The following is an 18,101-nucleotide window of genomic DNA, read 5'->3' as shown; positions in this document are numbered from 1 at the left end:
GCTTCCACACAGGTGTTGTTCCCGAGTTAATTAAGTAATTAACATCCCATCATGCTTAGGGTCATGTATAAAAATGCTGGGCAGGCCATTATTTTGGCTACCATGTCTATGCCCCCATAAGATGACAACGCCCCCATCCACAGGGCACGAGTGGACACTTAATGGTTAGATTAAAATGATGTAAACCATGTCATAGCCGTCTCAGTCACCAGATCTCAACCCAATTGAACACTTATGGGAGATTCTGGAGCGGCGCCTGAGGCAGCGGTTTCCACCATCAACAAAACATCAAATGATGGAGTTACTCGTGGAACAATGGTGTCGCATCCTTCTAATAGAGTTCTAGACACTTGTAGAATCTATGCCAAGATGCATTGACGCTGTTCTGGCTCGTGGTGGCCCAAAATCCTATTAAGACACCTTTATTTTGGCAGTTACCTGTATATAGTTAGCTTGTTAGTTGTTTTCTACGACTCCTTCTGCATGTAAACTCATAGAATTGCACCTTACCAACTGCTATAAAACACATTGAAAGGGGAACTCCTTTGGCTACAGGTACCACCATCCAAAAAAACACGCACTTCTCCGCGAGGTTTATTTTTTCCACTGTGGCGGGTGGGATGAAGAGAGTCTATTTCCCAAACACTGAGTAGAGCTTTATCTATGTGGCCAATCACTTTGGGAAATTCTGATGAATGACTACACAAACTAATCGTACTATTTGGAAACTTGAGTGGACGTGAAACAGTTCTAATCAAAAGTTTCTGGGAACTGGGAACCTAGGTAAAACATTGGAAATGAATTGTTAGCTTTTAGAGTTGTCTCATTACAAAGAGGGGCAGAAGTCAGAATGGGGGCAGGTAAACATCCTGAATAATTCATTTGTTTGAATACTCAGGTTGGGAGCAGATTGTGACATGGGATTTGCAGAAATAACACACACAAATTCATCATAAGCAAAGAGGTAAGACAAAAAAAAACAATTCTTTCACACAAAATTCCTTTGTGCAGTTTAGTGGAATAGAACATAATGCTAAGAAATGATGTTGTTACCTTCTATTTTTTAACAGTTACCAAAATAGTTAAGATTCACTAGAGAAGTATTCTTCTGGTGTTCAATCAGACAAGTCAGATTGCAACACCAGTTAGTGCAAACTATCATAATATACTGTACCATTTTATGTTTCCATGGTTCATTTTTAGGAGTGAGTCTGTTTTCCAAACATAAAATGACATTCACATGCCCATGTTTATCAACTCTCATCTCTCTATCTAGTTCTGGTCTTTCTTAAAGGACCAGTGCAATCAACACTATGAGGTTGGAATGATCACTTCAAATTGTCAAAATGCCCTTTTAGTTAAAGAGCTGTTTGAAAACACTGCCTGAAATTTCTGCTTGCTTTGGTGGGATGGAGTTTTGGCCTGCCTGGTGACATCACCAGTATAGAAATAGCGCACATTGAACATATCTACCGTTCTTAGACTTGCTTTCAATGAGAATGAAAAAAAGTTACATATTTCAACTTTAATAGACCAATAAGAAAGAGTTCCAAACTTCTCTGCCAATAACAGCTCGTTTTTCCCTCCCAACTTAGACCTCTCCCAGACAGTCTTGCTTGAAAAATTGTTCTTTGCTAAGAAGCAATTTGTATTTATTTTTTGGCCATTTTTATGGAAAACAATTACAGTAAGGTACTTAATTGTTACCCAAATGGATATGTATCATGATGAATAGCCCCTGGCTCAAAACAGAACTAACATCAACAACATGCATGCCAGTCTTTCCTGGTTGGGTTCACAAAAGATGAACTGCTTCTCATCTAGTTTTTATGATACATATTACTCGGATGAAAATTCCAGATTGTCTGTATAATCAAATAACATTCAGCTCAGACACCCATACATACCCCACAAGACATGCCACCAGGGGTCTCTTCACAGTCCCCATGTCGAAAAACGAATTCACGGCAATGCAGTTTCATACAAAGTCATGATCGGGTTGAACTCCCTTCCATCTCCAATTACTCAAGCATCAATTCATGGAACGGTGGGGACTGTGAGGGGACACACACACATATCATTTTTGTTGTTGTATTATTTGTATATTGTTGTATTTTAAACGTGTGACTGTCCTTGGTCATGTTTTGTGTTTTTTTGTAAACCCTAGGAACAGAAGCTGCTGCTTCTACAGAAGCTAATGGGGATCCAAATAAACACAACTTGTAGCAACCACATATTTAGACGTGGAGCATGTTCTGATTGGCCAGTAAGGGGTCAAGCCTCGACACTTTTACAACTTGTTTATTAATCATTACCCAACCCTTACACCACCACCAGCTATTGCGCCCATAATTCTAGTTGTGAAAATATCCATAACATTTTGGACACAACCACAAACCTATAGTGCTACCACCAGTGCTACGATTTACCATTGCTTTAGGTTTGTTATAGAGCCCATTGAGTACTAGGCATACTTGACTGAAGTCATTGACAGAATAAAATATTTTACATTCACTAAGTTTGTTACTAAACGTGCCCCTGTGCAGGCTACAAGTTGAACGTGTAAGAATGCTAAGATAATTGAGAGAGAGATAATAAGAACAAGTGGGCTACACTGGGCTTGACTGTACACGCGACTAGAGGGAATGAATCAGCTGTGCTTTCTTTAGCCACCGGCCCTGGTACATTCCTCTTTTCCCCACACCGCCCTCCTCTGCCCATCAATCACACTTTACACTCTGATGAAGGCCCGGTGGCTATTTCACACAGCAAATAAATTAGAGGGAAGGGGTGTTTGGAGCTTCTCTGAACGGAGCATTGACAAATTCCTGTGGACGGATGGACAGAACAGGCAGACAGACAGATACACACGGTCCTGTCCTGCTGTCCTATGGAGGAGATGGATACTAACAGTACGCTTTTATCACCATTATTCATATTCTGCTTAATCTGACTAGCTCTTCCAGTGGCTGATTCTACAAAGTAACATAAACAAAATCAATAATTCAGAGCTGGAAAGCCAGAATGGAACCTGTACAGTAGAGGCACAGCATGATGTCCCTATTGTGCTGGAAAGGTTACTATACAAAAGGCCCATTCCAATTTCATGCTTCATGCAATCTGAACCACTCTTGTAAACTCATTGTTTTTCTCAAAAGCGTGCAACTAAGTTTTTAGTTAGGAGAGAATCTTGTATGCGGTGTATCTGTGACTTAAAATACCTTGGTTCAGAATGTCAGTATTGCGTGTAGTCCAAAAAAATTTACACTGCATTTGACTGTGTGCTCTTTGACAATGAGCCAAGGATCCTTGACAAAAACTGCTGTTCAGAGTCCCACGAATGATGAAATGCATGGGTAATGTCTATCTAAAAGTTGATGAACAAGACTAGAGATGTTCAAAAGTATTCATATTTGGTTGTGTTATGAATTGGCAAGACCATTTCCTCCATCCTGCAAAAGCTTAAAATACGAAGACACTGACGGCTACTATTAAACAAAATGTTGTACTTTATTTAGACAATGGCTATCAAAGAAGAGCACAGATTATTTTGAAAATGTACAAAAAGTCTGGCGCCTAATTCTACAAAATGAGCAATTCCCTTCACTTGCCTTTTTAACACCCACCTCACAAAAAAAGCCTTTTTCCTCCACATATCCAGCATGGTTCATGAAATATTAAACCCAGCTCCTGTACAAAAGGGATACAACACAATGCCAAACAAACTGCACGATATTTGGGCCATAAATATGGTCGCTCTAACTTTGCTGAAAAATGACTTGTTTTATTATTATTTGGAGAGGTTCTGGTTGTGCAGAACCTAAATAAAAAGGTTCCGCACAACCAGGGGGCTGGAGCAGGAGCACTGAACAATTTATTATATGGCAAACATTTGGACAGCTGTGAGATTGGGTTAAAGTGTGAGATTGTGTAGAACGTGAGTAGACTCATTAATATGACATCATCCTACATAGTGGGAGGACAACAACAAAAATCAAATCAAACCACCGGGACTGCCACTACTGGCTCATCCCTATGTGGCAATGAGGGAGGTTGAAGAGCAGGTGAAGTCTTGCCATGTCTTATTAGATGGGGTGTCAGAACAGTTTCCAATGGAACCTTTCCCAGCTGATTCCTCATTGCCTACACGTGTCGTGGAAGGCTTCCAGGGTGCGAAAGTCTCTCCAGGTCGGGGGAAGGCCCTCCTGCAGGAACTTCCCACAACGCTGACACGGGGTCTGGAAAAGCTTGATGTAGCTTCTTAGCCAGGTCTGCAAAGGAGAAAAGAAAAGGGAAATTCAGGCAGGAAGACAGTGATATATTTCTCAGAAGGATTCACCAATAGACTGATTCTAGTCAAACATAAAATGTTGTATCAAAACTCAATGACGGGCTATTTTGATGAACATATGAGCTGACATGGTGAGAGATAGAGAGCGAGGAGGACAGAGACACAGAGCACCGATGTGGGGATTGTGGTCGATCCACCCAGGGGTGTGAGTGGAGTCTCTCCTCATCCTCGGGCCCCCCTCTCTCTCCCAGCCCATCAGTCGGCCCCAGCCAGCCACACTGCCAGACCTCCCTCACACACCTGTCAAACCTATTCACTGGCACCATCCATCTGCAGGATTAAAAACCTGCTCCTCGATTCATCACCGGCCAGCGTAATGATCACCACCCTCATTGGGCGGCGTGAGAAAAGACCCATTACAACAATCTCATGTTAGCGCTGCAACAAGAAGACTACGGTTATAGGTAAGTAGAGAGTAATGCATTTGCAAAGCCTATGGAATAGCAACTGCAAAACAGGTGCAAAGAAGCCATATTTGTTTTATTGCTTAGAGACTACTTAAAACGGGACTTAGGCCAACTGTTCCTTTAAACAGGATTGATTGCAGACATTGTGCTAATGTCTTTCTAGACAGAGTCAAGTTGTAAACGAGGACAGGCTTGTAATGGAGGCGCCCGGGTGTTGCCCTTGAAGCCGAGCCGTTGATCTGTCTGATTAGACCCAGCCACCACAACCCGGCCAGGCCAGATCAGAATAGGTCTCCAACACCGGAATGGCTAATTAATCTCCCTCACCTCAGCACTAAGCGCACAGGTCTGCAGAGTGGACAGTCGGGCTATTTAAAAACATTAAGTAGGGCGGGCACAATTACTGCATAACCAGCGGTTATGGATGAAGACTGTCATGAAAATAAAATAACTGTCATTTATTTTCGTGTGGAACAATCAGATGACTGAAGACAGGATAGCCAGGCATTAGTGCGGTTGAGTCTGTTCAGTGGTAACATGGAGTCTTTACAACATGATGAAACGTTGTTTCACCTTGCTGAAACAAGCAAGGTGTTGTAGCAAACCAGTCTTCGGTTGCCTAGCAAAGCCCCCCTCCCTGCAGCAGCACATGCTGTCAGGAGCGGAGCAGAGGAGGAAATGTGTTTTTTTTTTTTTTATACAGTTGAAGTCGGAAGATTACATACACCTTAGCCAAATACATTTAAACTCAGTTTTTCACAATTCCTGACATTTAATCCCAGTAAAAATTCCCTGTCTTAGGTCAGTTAGGATCGCCACTTTATTTTAAGAATGTGAAATGTCAGAATAATGGTAGAGAGAATGATTTATTTCAGCTTTTGTTTCTTTCATCACATTCCCAGTGGGTCAGAAGTTTACATACACTCAATTAGTATTTGGTAGCATTGCCTTTAAATTGTTTACCTTGGGCCAAACGTTTCCACAAGCTTTCCACAATAAGTTGGGTGAATTTTGGCCCATTCCTCCTGACAGAGCTGGTGTAACTGAGTCAGGTTTGTAGGCCTTCTTACTCGCACACGCTTTTTCAGTTCTGCCCACAAATTTTCTATGGGATTGAGGTCAGGGCTTTGTGATGGCCACTCCAATACCTTGACTTTGTGGTCCTTAAGCCATTTTGCCACAACGTTGGAAGTATGCTTGGGGTCATTGTCCATTTGGAAGACCCATTTGCTACCAAGCTTTAACTTCCTGACTGATGTCTTGAGATGTTGCTTCAATATATCCACATAATTTTTCTTCCTCATGTCGTCATCTATTTTGTGAAGTGCACCAGTCCCTCCTGCAGTAAAGCACCCCCACAACATGATGCTGCCACACCCGTGCTTCACGGTTGGGATGGTGTTCTTTGGCTTGCAAGCCTCCCCCTTCTTCCTCCAAACATAACGATGGTCATTATGGTCAAACAGTTCTATTTTTGTTTCATCAGACCAGAGTACATTTCTCCAAAAAGTACAATCTTTGTCCCCTTGTGCAGTTGCAAACTGTAGTCTGGCTTTTTTTAATTGCGATTTTGGAGCAGTAGCTTCTTCCTTGCTGAGCGGCCTTTCAGGTTACTGACTCGTTTTACTGTGGATATAGATACATTGTACCTGTTTCCTCCAGCATTTCCACAAGGTCCTTTGCTGTTGTTCTGGGATTGATTTGCACTTTTTGCACCAAAGTACATTCATCTCTAGGAGACAGAATGCGTCTTCTTCCTGAGCGGTATGACGACTGCGTGGTCCCAGGTCCCATGGTGTTTACACTTGCGTACTATTGTTTGTACAGATGAACGTGGTACCTTCAGGCATTTGGAAATTGCTCCCAAGGATGAACCAGACTTGGCTGATTTTTGAAAAAAAATTCCCATGATGTCAAGCAAAGAGGCAGTGAGTTTGAAAGTAGGCCTTGAAATACATCCACAGGTACACCTCCAATTGACTCAAATGTTGTCAATTAGCCTATCGGAAGCTTCTAAAGCCATTCCATCATTTTCTGGAATTTTCCAAGCTGTTAAAAGCCATTGCCCATTCTTCAAGGAAAAACTGCTCCAGCTCCTTCAAGTTGGATGGGTTCCGCTGATGTACAGCAATCTTTAAGTCATACCACAGATTCTCAATTGGATTGAGGTCTGGGCTTTGATTAGGCCATTCCAAGACATTTAAATGTTTCCCCTTAAACCACTCGAGTGTTGCTTTAGCAGTATGCTTAGGGTCATTGTCCTGCTGGAAGGTGAACCTCCGTCCTAGTCTCAAATCTCTGGAAGACTAAAACAGATTCCCCTCAAGAATTTCCCTGTATTTAGATCCATCCATCATTCCTTCAATTCTGACCAGTTTCCCAGTCCCTGCCGATGGAAAAACATCCCCACAGCATGATGCTGCCACCACACTTCACTGGGGATGGTGTTCTCGGGGTGATGAGGTGTTGGGTTTGCGCCAGACATAGCATTTTCCTTGATGGCCAAAAAGCTCAATTTTAGTCTCATCTGACCAGAGTACCTCCATATGTTTGGGGAGTCACCCACACGCCTTTTGGTGAACACCAAACATGTTTGCTTATTTATTTCTTTAAGCAATGGCTTTTTTCTGGCCACTCTTCCGTAAAGCCCAGCTCTGTGGAGTGTACGGCTTGAAGTGGTCCTATGGACAGATACTCCAATCTCCGCTGTGGAGCTTTGCAGCCCCTTCAGGGTTATCTTTGGTCTCTTTGTTGGCTCTCTGATTAATGCCCTCCTTGCCTGGTCCGTGAGTTTTGGTGGGCGGCCCTCTCTTGGCAGGTTTGTTGTGGTGCCATATTCTTTCAATTTGTTTAAATAATGGATTTAAATGGTGCTCCGTGGGATGTTCAAAGTTTTGGATATTTTTTTTATAACCCAACCCTGATCTGTACTTCACAACTTTGTCCCTGACCTGTTTGGAGAGCTCCTTGGTCTTGATGGTGCCGCTTGCTTGGTGGTGCCCCTTGCTTAGTAGTGTTGCAGACACTGGGGCCTTTCAGAACAGGTGTATATATACTGAGATCATGTGACAGATCATGTGACACAGATTGCACACAGGTGAACTTTATTTAACTAATTATGTGACTTCTGAAGGTAATTGGTTGCACCAGATCTTATTTAGGGGCTTCATAGCAAAGGGGGTGAATACATATGCACACACCACTTTTCAATTTTTTCTTTTTTAGATTTTTTTGAAACAAGTAATTTTTTTAATTTCACCAATTTGGACAATTTTGTGTATGTCCATTACATGAAATCCAAATAAAAATCAATTTAAGTTACAGGTTGTAATGCAACAAAATAGGAAAAACGCCAAGGGGGATGAATACTTTTGCAAGGCACTGTATCCAGTAATAGCATGACAGTTTTTAACCCCTTCCTCAAAAATTAGTTAGAGCTTTCAATCAAAAGAGGCACTAACAGTACTGTAGGTATGATAAGATCCCTAGAGACAGCAATGCGAGTGCAATCAATCGGCTATGTGTTTATGGTGAAGATATGGGACCAAAGACAGAGTAGATTATCAAGTAGTGGAGCTCACCATGAAGGAACGCACCACCACGTCGGGCATCTGGGGGAGTTGGTAGTGCAGCAGAGCAGTGGTGGCATGATCCGTAACCTTAGAGAAAAACCAGGGCTTGTAAAAACACATTGTCGATGAATATTTGTAAACATTCCCAATTTCCTCTGCTAAGCCTGAGACAATACAAATCACATTAAGTCTGCCAGTTCTTTTCCAATTCAATATGATTTTATGAGCAAGTGAGTACTACATAACTTAATCAATAAAAGCGGTCAAGTAAAACATGTTTTCAAGGCCTGAGCAATCATTACTCGACTTTCAACATAACTAATAGAAGTCTGCTAGACCAGCGCAGGGTTGTCATTGGAGCAATCCTAATCATAGCATATACTGTACCAATCTCTCCCTCCTACACATATTCACTTGGCAGTGACTAGGAGTCTTATTATTCTTAATATTTTGATCAAAATCTAATATTCATCCCACATGCAATTATATACAGCCATTTATTATGTAACTTTGATGAACCACATTATTCTGACAATTTTTGTTGTTGCTGTGTCCAGTCAATATGTCCATTGCTATTGCATTTTGACCATCTGGCGAAGCATGAGGGGTATGGCTATTACTAGTACATGGCAGGCAGTACAGTACATGCGCAGGGAAAACATATCAAAACCAGGGTAAAAGTTCTTCCCAAAGAAGATGTAAGGTATATGACTGGACAGCCTTCCCTGTAGCTCAGTTGGTAGAGCATGGTGTTTGCAACGCCAGGGTTGTGGGTTTGATTCCCACAGGGGGCCAGCACAGAAAAGAAAAAAAATGTATGAAATTGTATGAAATGTATGCATTCACTACTGTAAGTCGCTCTGGATAAGAGCGTCTGCTAAATGACTTAAATGTAAAATGTATGGACAGGTAACAAAGTAAGAGGCTTCGGTCACAAGTCAGACCTTGCCAGTGCAATGAAAGATGGGAGGGGAAGCTGACAGGTGCCCTCCTCCCTCCCTCCCTCCCTCCCCATCAGACTGGGTCTGTTTGCATAAGGATGAGATCAAGAAATAAACATACTGTAGTTAACCAATAAAATGGTCTGACAGTGAAGTGGACATACTCTGTATTTATATCCTAAAATAAAAAATTCTCTCATTAAAATACATTTGAATAGAAAGTTAGCAAAAATAGATAAGATCTTGCTACCGTGGAAAGGAAAATACCTGTCTATTTGTGGGAAAATCACCCTGATAAACTTTTTAGTCATATCCCAGTTTACCTATTTGCTTATGACCTTGCATACACCTAGCGACTTGTTTTTTTAATTATATGAGCAAAAAAGATTACATTTTATTTGGAACGGCAAGCCAGACAAAATTAAACGGGCCTATTTATATCATGAATATGAATTCGGAGGGCAGAAATGATTAAATATTAAACCATTAGACTTCTCACTAAAAGCTTTAGTCATTGAAAAGTTATACTTAAATCCGAACTGGTTCCCTAGAAGATTAGTAAGAATATCTCACCCCATGTTCAAGAATGACCTTTTCCCTTTTATTCATTTTATAACCTCTCATTTTCGGTTATTTGAAAATGAAAGCATCTCCAAAATATTGCTATTTTTATAACAAGCCATAGAAAGTTAGTTGCAATTTTTTAAATATCTCTTTATAATCTTTGAAAATTATATTATAAATAGGACTGGTGGAGTTGTCACACAGCTAACAAAAACATATGGAAATGTCTGCTCTACTCAAACTTACAATCAACTAATTGCAGCATTACCGCAAAAATGGAAGAGGCAAGTGGAAGGGGGAGAAAGTAAGTTTGCCGGCCCCCACCAAAATTGGCAAAAGAAAATTGTGCTAAATAAAAAAGTATTAAAGTTTAATTTAAGGACCCAAAAATTGACAGTTGTGCCATATAGATTGCAAAATAGTTGGCAAGAGATTTTCAGCACATTGTTTATGAACTGATACACAAAACAACGCTGGATAATTGTGATGGCGCTGAAGAACATGGCTGACGTTTTACATTCCCAACCAATTGTGCTATTTTGTTATTTTTTTTGCGTAACTTTAAAAAAAACTTAATGTGTACATAATGTTGCTGCTACTGTCTCTTATGACCGAAAATAACTTCTGGACATGAGAACAGCGATTACTCACCGTGGACTGGAAGAAACTTTTTCCTTTAACGAGTCTGACGAGAAGGATATCCTGCTTTCACTGGAACAGGCCCAGATCCAAGCCTTTTGCGTGTAGAAAAGACGCCAGAAAAGAGGCCGCAGATCGGGCACACTTCTGAAAATCCAGAGGCGAGCGAGTAAACTCCCATTGCCTTCCATTCTTCTTGCTAACGTGCAATCATTGGAAAATAAAATTGATGACCTACAATTAAGATTATCCTACCAACAGGATATTAAAAACTGTAACATCTTATGTTTCACTGAGAAGTGGCAGAACGAAGATACGGACAATATAGAGCTAGCGAGATTTTCCATGCACCGGCAGAACAGAGACGCTACCTCTGATAAGACAGGGGGTGGGGGTGTGTGTCTTTTTGTCAATAAAAGCTGGCGCGCGATGTCTAATATTAAAAAAGTCTCGAGGTATTGCTCGCCTGAGGTAGAGTACCTTATGATAAGCGGTAGACCACACGATCTACCAAGAGAGTTCTCATCTGTATTATTCGTAGCTGTCTATTTACCACCACAAAGCAAAGCTGGCACTAAGACCGCTCTCAACCAACTCTATAAGGCCATAAGCAAAGAAGAAAATGCTCACCCAGAAGCGGCGCTCCTAGTGGCCGGGGACTTTAACACAGGCAAACTTAAATCAGTTTTACCAAATTTTCCCAGCATGTCACATGTGCAACCAGGAAGAAAATAAATCTTAGACCACCTTTACTCCACACACAGAGATGCATACAAAGCTCTCCCCTGCACTCCATTTGGCAAATCTGACCATAATTCTATCCTCCTGATTCCTGCTTACAAGCAAAAACTAAAGCAGGAAGTACCAGTGACTCGCTCAATAGGCAAATGGTCAGATGACGCGGATGCTACACTACAGGACTGTTTTGCTAGCACAGACTGGAATATGTTCCGGGATTCATCCAATGGCATTGTGGAATACACCACCTCAGTCATCGCCTTCATCAATAAGTGCGTCGACGACGTCGTCCCCACAGTGACCGTACGTACATATCCCAACCAGAAGCCATGTATTACAGGCCACATCCGCATCAAGCTAAAGGCTAGAGCTGCCGATTTTCAAGGAGCGGGAGACTAATCAGGATGCTTATAAGAAATTCTGTTCTGCTCTCAGACGAACCATCAAACAAGCAAAGCGTCAATACAGGATTAAGATTGAATCCTACTACACCGGCTCTGACGCTCGTCAGATGTAGCAGGGCTTGAAAACTATTACGGACTACAAAGGGAAACCCAGACGCAAGATGCCCAGAGACACGAGCCTACCAGACCAGCTAAATGCCTTTTATGCTCACTTCGAGGCAAGTAACACTGAAGCATGCATGAGAGCACCAGCTGTTCTGGATGACTGTGCGATAACACTCTCGGTAGCCGATGTGAACAAAACCTTTAAACAGGTCAACATTCACAAAGCAGCTGGGCCAGACGGATTACCAGGACGTGTACTCAAAGCATGCTCGGATCAACTGGCATGTGTCTTCACTGACATTTTCAACCTCTCCCTGACCGAGTCTGTAGTACCTACATGTTTCAAGCAGACCACCATAGTCCCTGTGCCCAAGGAAGCGAAGGTAACTTGCCCAAATGATTACCACCCCGTGGCACTCACGTCAGTAGCCATGAAGTGCTTTGAAAGGCTAGTCATGGCTCAAATCAACAGCATCCTCCCGGACACTCTAGACCCACTCCAGTTCACATACCGCCCCAACAGATACACAGAGGACGCAATCTCAATCGCACTCCACACTGCCCTCTCTCACCTGGACAAAAGGAACACCTATGTGAGAATGCTGTTCATTGACTACAGCTCAGCGTTCAACACTATAGTGCCCACGAAGCTCATCACTAAGCTAAAGACTCTGTGACTAAACACCTCCCTCTGCAACTGGATCCTGGACTTCCTGACGGGCCGCCCCCCAGGTGGTAGAGTAGGCAACAACCCGTCTGCCATGCTGATCCTTAACACTGGGGCCCCTCAGGGGTGTGTACTTAGTCCCCTCCTGTATTTCCTTTTCACCCATGACTGCGTGGCCAAACACGACTCCAACACCATCATTAACCTGTTAGGGCTAGGGGGCAGTATTTACACGGCCGGATAAAAAACGTACCCGATTTAATCTGGTTATTACTACTGCCCAGAAACAAGAGTATGCATATAAGTATTGGCTTTGGATAGAAAACACCCTAAAGTTTCTAAAACTGTTTGAATGGTGTCTGTGAGTATAACAGAACTCATATGGCAGGCAAAAACCTGAAAAGATTCTGTACAGGAAGTACCCTCTCTGACCATTCCTTGGGCTTCTTGGCTCTGTTTATTGAAAATGTAGGATCTTTGCTGTAACGTGACACTTCCTACAGCTCCCATAGGCTCTCAGAACCCGGGAAAAAGCTGAATGATGTCTTTGCAGCCCCTGGCTGAAAAACTTTAGCGCCTTTGGTAAGTGGTCTATCAGAGGACCATCAGACTGAGGCACGTGCACGGGGCGACCTCATGTTTTTACTTTCTCTCTCTTTGAACTAAAACACAGATTCCCGGTCGGAATATTATCGCTTTTTTACGAGAAAAATGGCAGAAAAATTGATTTTAAACAGCGGTTGACATGCTTCGAAGTACGGTAATGGAATATTTAGATTTTTTTTGTCACGAAACGCGTCGGGCGCGTAACCCTTATTTACCCTTTCGGATAGTGTCTTGAACGCACGAACAAAACGCCGCTATTTGGATATAACTATGGATTATTTGGGACCAAACCAACATTTGTTATTGAAGTAGAAGTCCTGGGAGTGCATTCTGACGAAGAACAGCAAAGGTAAAAACATATTTCTTATAGTAAATCTGACTTTGGTGAGGGCTAAACTTGGTGGGTGTGTAAATAGCTAGCCCTGTGATGCCGGGCTATCTACTTAGAATATTGCAAAATGTGCTTTCACCGAAAAGCTATTTTAAAAACGGACATAGCGAGTGCATAGAGGAGTTCTGTATCTATAATTCTTAAAATAATTGTTATGTATTTTGTGAACGTTTATCGTGAGTAATTTAGTAAATTCACCGGAAGTTTGCGGGGGGTATGCTAGTTCTGAACGTCACATGCGAATGTAAAAAGCTGTTTTTTGATATAAATATGAACTTGATTGAACAAAACATGCATGTATTGTATAACATAATGTCCTAGAAGTGTCATCTGATGAAGATCATCAAAGGTTAGTGCTGCATTTAGCTGTGGTTTGGGTTTACGCGCCACAGGATTCCACTGGCTGTTACGTAGTTGGGACGATTTCGTCCCACCTACCCTGGAGAGGTTAAGTTTCCTGACGACACAACAGTGGTAGGCCTGATCACTGATGAGATGGCCTATAGGGAGGAGGTCAGAGAACTGACAGTGTGGTGCCAGTACAACAACCTCTCCCTCAATGTGAGCAAGACTAAGGAGCTGATCGTGGACTACAAGAAAAGGCGGGCAGAACAGGCCCCCATTAACATTGACGGGGCTGTAGTGGAGAGGGTCGAGAGTTTCAAGTTCCTTGGTGTCCACATCACCAACGAACTATCATGGTCCAAACATACCAAGACAGCCGTGAAGAGGGCACAACAAAACCTATTCCCCCTCAGTAGAATGAAAAGATTTGGCATGGGTCCCCAGATCCTCAAAAGGTTCCACAGCTGCACCATTGAGAGCATCCTGACTGGCTGCATCACCACCTGGTATGGCAACTTCTCGGCATCTGACCTTCAGGCGCTACAGAGGGTAGTGCGAACGGCCCAGTACATCACTGGGGCCAAGCTTCTTGCCATCCAGGACCTATATAATAAGCGGTGTCAGAGGAAAGCCCATAAAATTGTCAGACTCCAGTTACCCAAGTTACAGACTGTTTTCTCTGCTACCGCACGGTAAGCGGTACCGGAGTGCCAAGTCTAGGACCAAAAGGCTCCTCAACAGCTTCTACCCCCAAGCCATAAGACTGCTGAACAATTCATAAAATCACCACTGGACAATTTACACTGACCCCCTCTCCCTTTTGTACACTGCTGCTATTCACTGTTGGTTTGTTACCTATGCATAGTCACTTCGCCCCCACCTACATGTACAGATTACTAGCCTGTACCCTCTGCACACTGACTCGGTACCGGTGCACCCCTGTATATTGCCTCGTTATTGTTATTCTTATTGTGTTACTTTTTATTATTACTTTTTATTTTAGTCTACTTGGTAAATATTTCTTCTTGAACTGCACTGTTGGTTACGGGCTCGTAAGTAAGCATTTCACGGTAAAGTCTACACTTGTATTCGGCGCATGTGACAAATAAAGTTTGATATGATTTAAAACTGAGTTTTTCGATTTAAATTATTACACAAAATTCTTGTAACCAATAGAATGTTATATATATATGGGGGATACAACCATCCCAGCTCTGCAGATTTTACTGCAAAGAGACAGAATCATTAGATCATTTGTTTTGGTACATATGTAGATTGTTTTGGGTCGCAGGTTCAGGAATGGCTTAAGCATTGCAACATTTACCTGGAGCCAACTTTGCAAATAGCACTGCTGGGTGACTTAAAAAAAGTCATAGTCAATCGATTAATAATATAAGTCTTAGACATTTTTTTATCTTTAATTTACAATATGTAGAATCTATGGAAATACTGGATGGTGTGCTCAGAGACAGACGGGAGGGGTTGAGTGGAGCTGAAGGATGGGACTAAAAACAAACAAACGATAACTATTGTAAAACTATACCATGTCCGTAAAATGCAAACAGAATGTATAAGCTGGAAGTAGAAGCCTAAGAGTTGTTGTCCATTAGTAAAAAAAGTAAAGAAAAACCCTGGAATGAGTAGGTGTGTCCAAACTTTTGACTGGTACTGTAAACATTGTAGAATAATAGTGAAGACAACAAAACTTTGAAATAACATACATGAAATCATGTAGTGACCAGAAAAGTGTTAAACAAATCTTGAGAATCTTTAAAGTAGCCACCCTTTGTCGTGATGACAGCTTTGCACACTCTTGGCATTCTCTCAACCAGCTTCATGAGGTGTGCCTTGTTAAACGTTAATTTGTGGAATTTCTTTCCTTCTTAATGCGATTGAGCCAATCAGTTGTGTTGTTACAAGGTAGGGGTGGGTATACAGAAGATAGCCCTATTTAAAAAAAAAACAAGTCCATATTATGGCAAGAACAGCTCAAATAAGCAAAAAGAAACGACAGTCCATCATTACTTTTAGACTTGAAGATTAGTCAATACAGAAAATGTCAAGAACTTTGAAAGTTTCTTCAAGTACAGTCGCAAAAACCATCAAGCGCTATGATGAAACTGTCTCTCATGAGGACTGCCACAGGAAAGGAAGGCCCAGAGTTACCTCTGCTGCAGAGGATAAGTTCATTAGTTACCAGCCCAAATAAATGCTTCACAGAGTTCAAGTAACAGACACATCTCAACACCAACTGTTCAGAAGAGACCGCGTGAATCAGGCCTTCATGGTTGAATTGCTGCAAAGACACCACTACTAAAGGACACCAATAAGAAGAAGAGACTTGCTTGGGCCAAGAAACACGAGCAATGGACATTAGATCGTGGAAATCTGTCCTTTGGTCTGAGGAGTCCAAATTTGAGACTTTTGGTTCCAACCGCCATGTCTTTGTGAGATGCAGAGTAGGTGAACGGATGTTTGCCGCATGTGTGGTTCCCACCATGTAGCATGGAGGAGGAGGTGTGGGGGTGCTTTGCTGGTGACACTGTCTGTGATTTATTTAGAATTCAAGGCACACTTAACCAGCAAGGTTACCACAGCATTCTGCACCGATATGCCATCCCATCTGGTTTGCGCTTAGGGGGACTATCATTTGTTTTTCAACAGGACAATGACCCGAAACACCTCCAGACTGTGTAAGGGCTATTTGACTAAGAAGGAGAGTGACGGAGTGCTGCATCAGATGACCTGGCCTTCACAATCACCCAACCTCAACCCAATTGAGATGGTTTGGGAGGAGTTGGACCGCAGAGTGAAGGAAAAGCAGCCAACAAGTGCTCAGCATATGTGGGAACTCCTACAAGACTGTTGGAAAAGTATTCCAGGTGAAGCTGGTTGAGAGAATGCCAAGGGTGTGCAAAGCTATCATCAAGGCAAAGGGTGGCTACTTTGAAGAATCTAAAATTTGTTTAACACTTTCTTGGTTACTACATGATTTCATATGAGTTATTTCATAGATTTGATGTCTTCACTATTATTCTACAATGTAGAAAATTTTTCTTTTTTTTCTTTAAAGAAAAAAAAACTGTCCAAACTTTTGACTGGTACTGTATCTACTTACCCAAAAATATATGGGTGTTTGGAAATGATGCAGACAATTACATTGATGGAAGCCACAATCTATCTGCAATAGTAAAGCTGATCAACTGTTAAAAGTAATAAATAAATAAAAACATACAATTGAGAATTCTCTATGAAAGACACATTTGTGTGCTCTCTTTCTTTTCATGTTGGCTTCATCGCTGTCACTGGTGTGTGTGTGTGTGTGTGGCGGTTGGCTGCCCATAGGCTGCCATGCCCATGCCTGTTGAGATTTGATGAGGGAGGGGAGTGAGGACGACTCATAACCTCCGTATGCTTGCCAGAGCTGATCATGATGGAAAGTGGTTTTAGTTTAAAATAAAATCCAACAGGTAAGAGAGTATATTTTGGTATGACAGGGCTTGACTAGTGAGAGAGAAGAACACACAGTAACAGGTGGCCCAACGGGAGAGACCGACTGGACCACAATATGGAGACCTACGTGACTATTCATGAGTTCCTGAGGTTGGCGCCTGCCAAGTAGGAATTGCACCTCAGTCTGGGGTGAACACATAAAGATGAAGTCTCACCTTTTGAAATACTTGATAGTTTGACTTCGACCAGATATCCAGCTGAGGAGAGGAAAGGAGAAATGATTGCCATTATTCATTTTCAAACATTGCACATTCTTTTCTTCAGTTGTATATGATGCAAATCACACCAAGTGTTCCTTTGGTGCGTTCAGAACAATGGGATTGGAGTAAACATGTTGTTGTCGTCATCATCAAGACTGACAACGCCATCAACTTTCTCTTGGTATTCGTGATACCATTTATTAGCAATGTATTCTGGGGTTTTATATCAGGTCTATATTTTTTGTTCAAATGATTCCTCTTTCTTGCCGCCCTACTGTCCTCTAGCTTCCATGGTCCTACAGTAAATGAGGAGAGGTGGGCAGGAGATTGTGTGAAGGTTGTCCAAACACTTTCAAAGGCGTTAACAAATCAAAACGCTCCCCTGAATCTAATATCAAACAGGCCCGGTGTCAGCATTTATTAGAGAAATCGGATTCGATCCCCCTCTGTCCCTCTACCCACTCCCGACACACAGAGACCCTTTGAAGGGGGAAGAATACAGGATCGCAAATTACCCATGAGATGCCTTAGATAGTCTTTGAAGCCCTCCTTTGATAGTGCAGTTTTCCTTCTCCTTTTCCCCCCTCTCTTTCTGTACGCTAGGAGGCTCAGCTTGCGGCTCCTGCTGCTTCTTACCATATGATAATTAGTGGAGAAA

The 18,101-nt window shown here is 42.1% G+C and overlaps 1 protein-coding gene across 2 annotated transcripts in view; it reads right to left on the bottom strand.

Moving 5' to 3' along the window:
* Positions 1-3,488: 3,488 nt before the first annotated feature.
* The window catches only part of LOC115199784 (mediator of RNA polymerase II transcription subunit 27), a 107,649-nt gene continuing 93,036 nt past the window's right edge, over positions 3,489-18,101 (bottom strand). The window contains exons 6-8 of one of the 2 annotated variants that reach the window (XM_029762211.1): positions 17,399-17,440; positions 8,340-8,417; positions 3,489-4,271 (exon numbers count right to left, since the gene is read on the bottom strand). In XM_029762211.1, the coding sequence (XP_029618071.1) occupies positions 4,137-4,271; positions 8,340-8,417; positions 17,399-17,440 (255 nt within the window). In that variant the 3' untranslated portion in view covers positions 3,489-4,136. Of the gene's footprint in view, positions 4,272-8,339; positions 8,418-10,493; positions 10,622-17,398; positions 17,441-18,101 lie in introns of those variants that run through there. The other variant, XM_029762212.1, reaches the window with a different exon arrangement.

The sequence above is a fragment of the Salmo trutta genome, chromosome 9, assembly GCF_901001165.1.
Source record: "Salmo trutta chromosome 9, fSalTru1.1, whole genome shotgun sequence".
Lineage (NCBI taxonomy): Eukaryota > Metazoa > Chordata > Actinopteri > Salmoniformes > Salmonidae > Salmo > Salmo trutta.
Note: the sequence above shows the minus strand (reverse complement) of the source record. Positions and strands in the feature narration are given on the sequence as shown.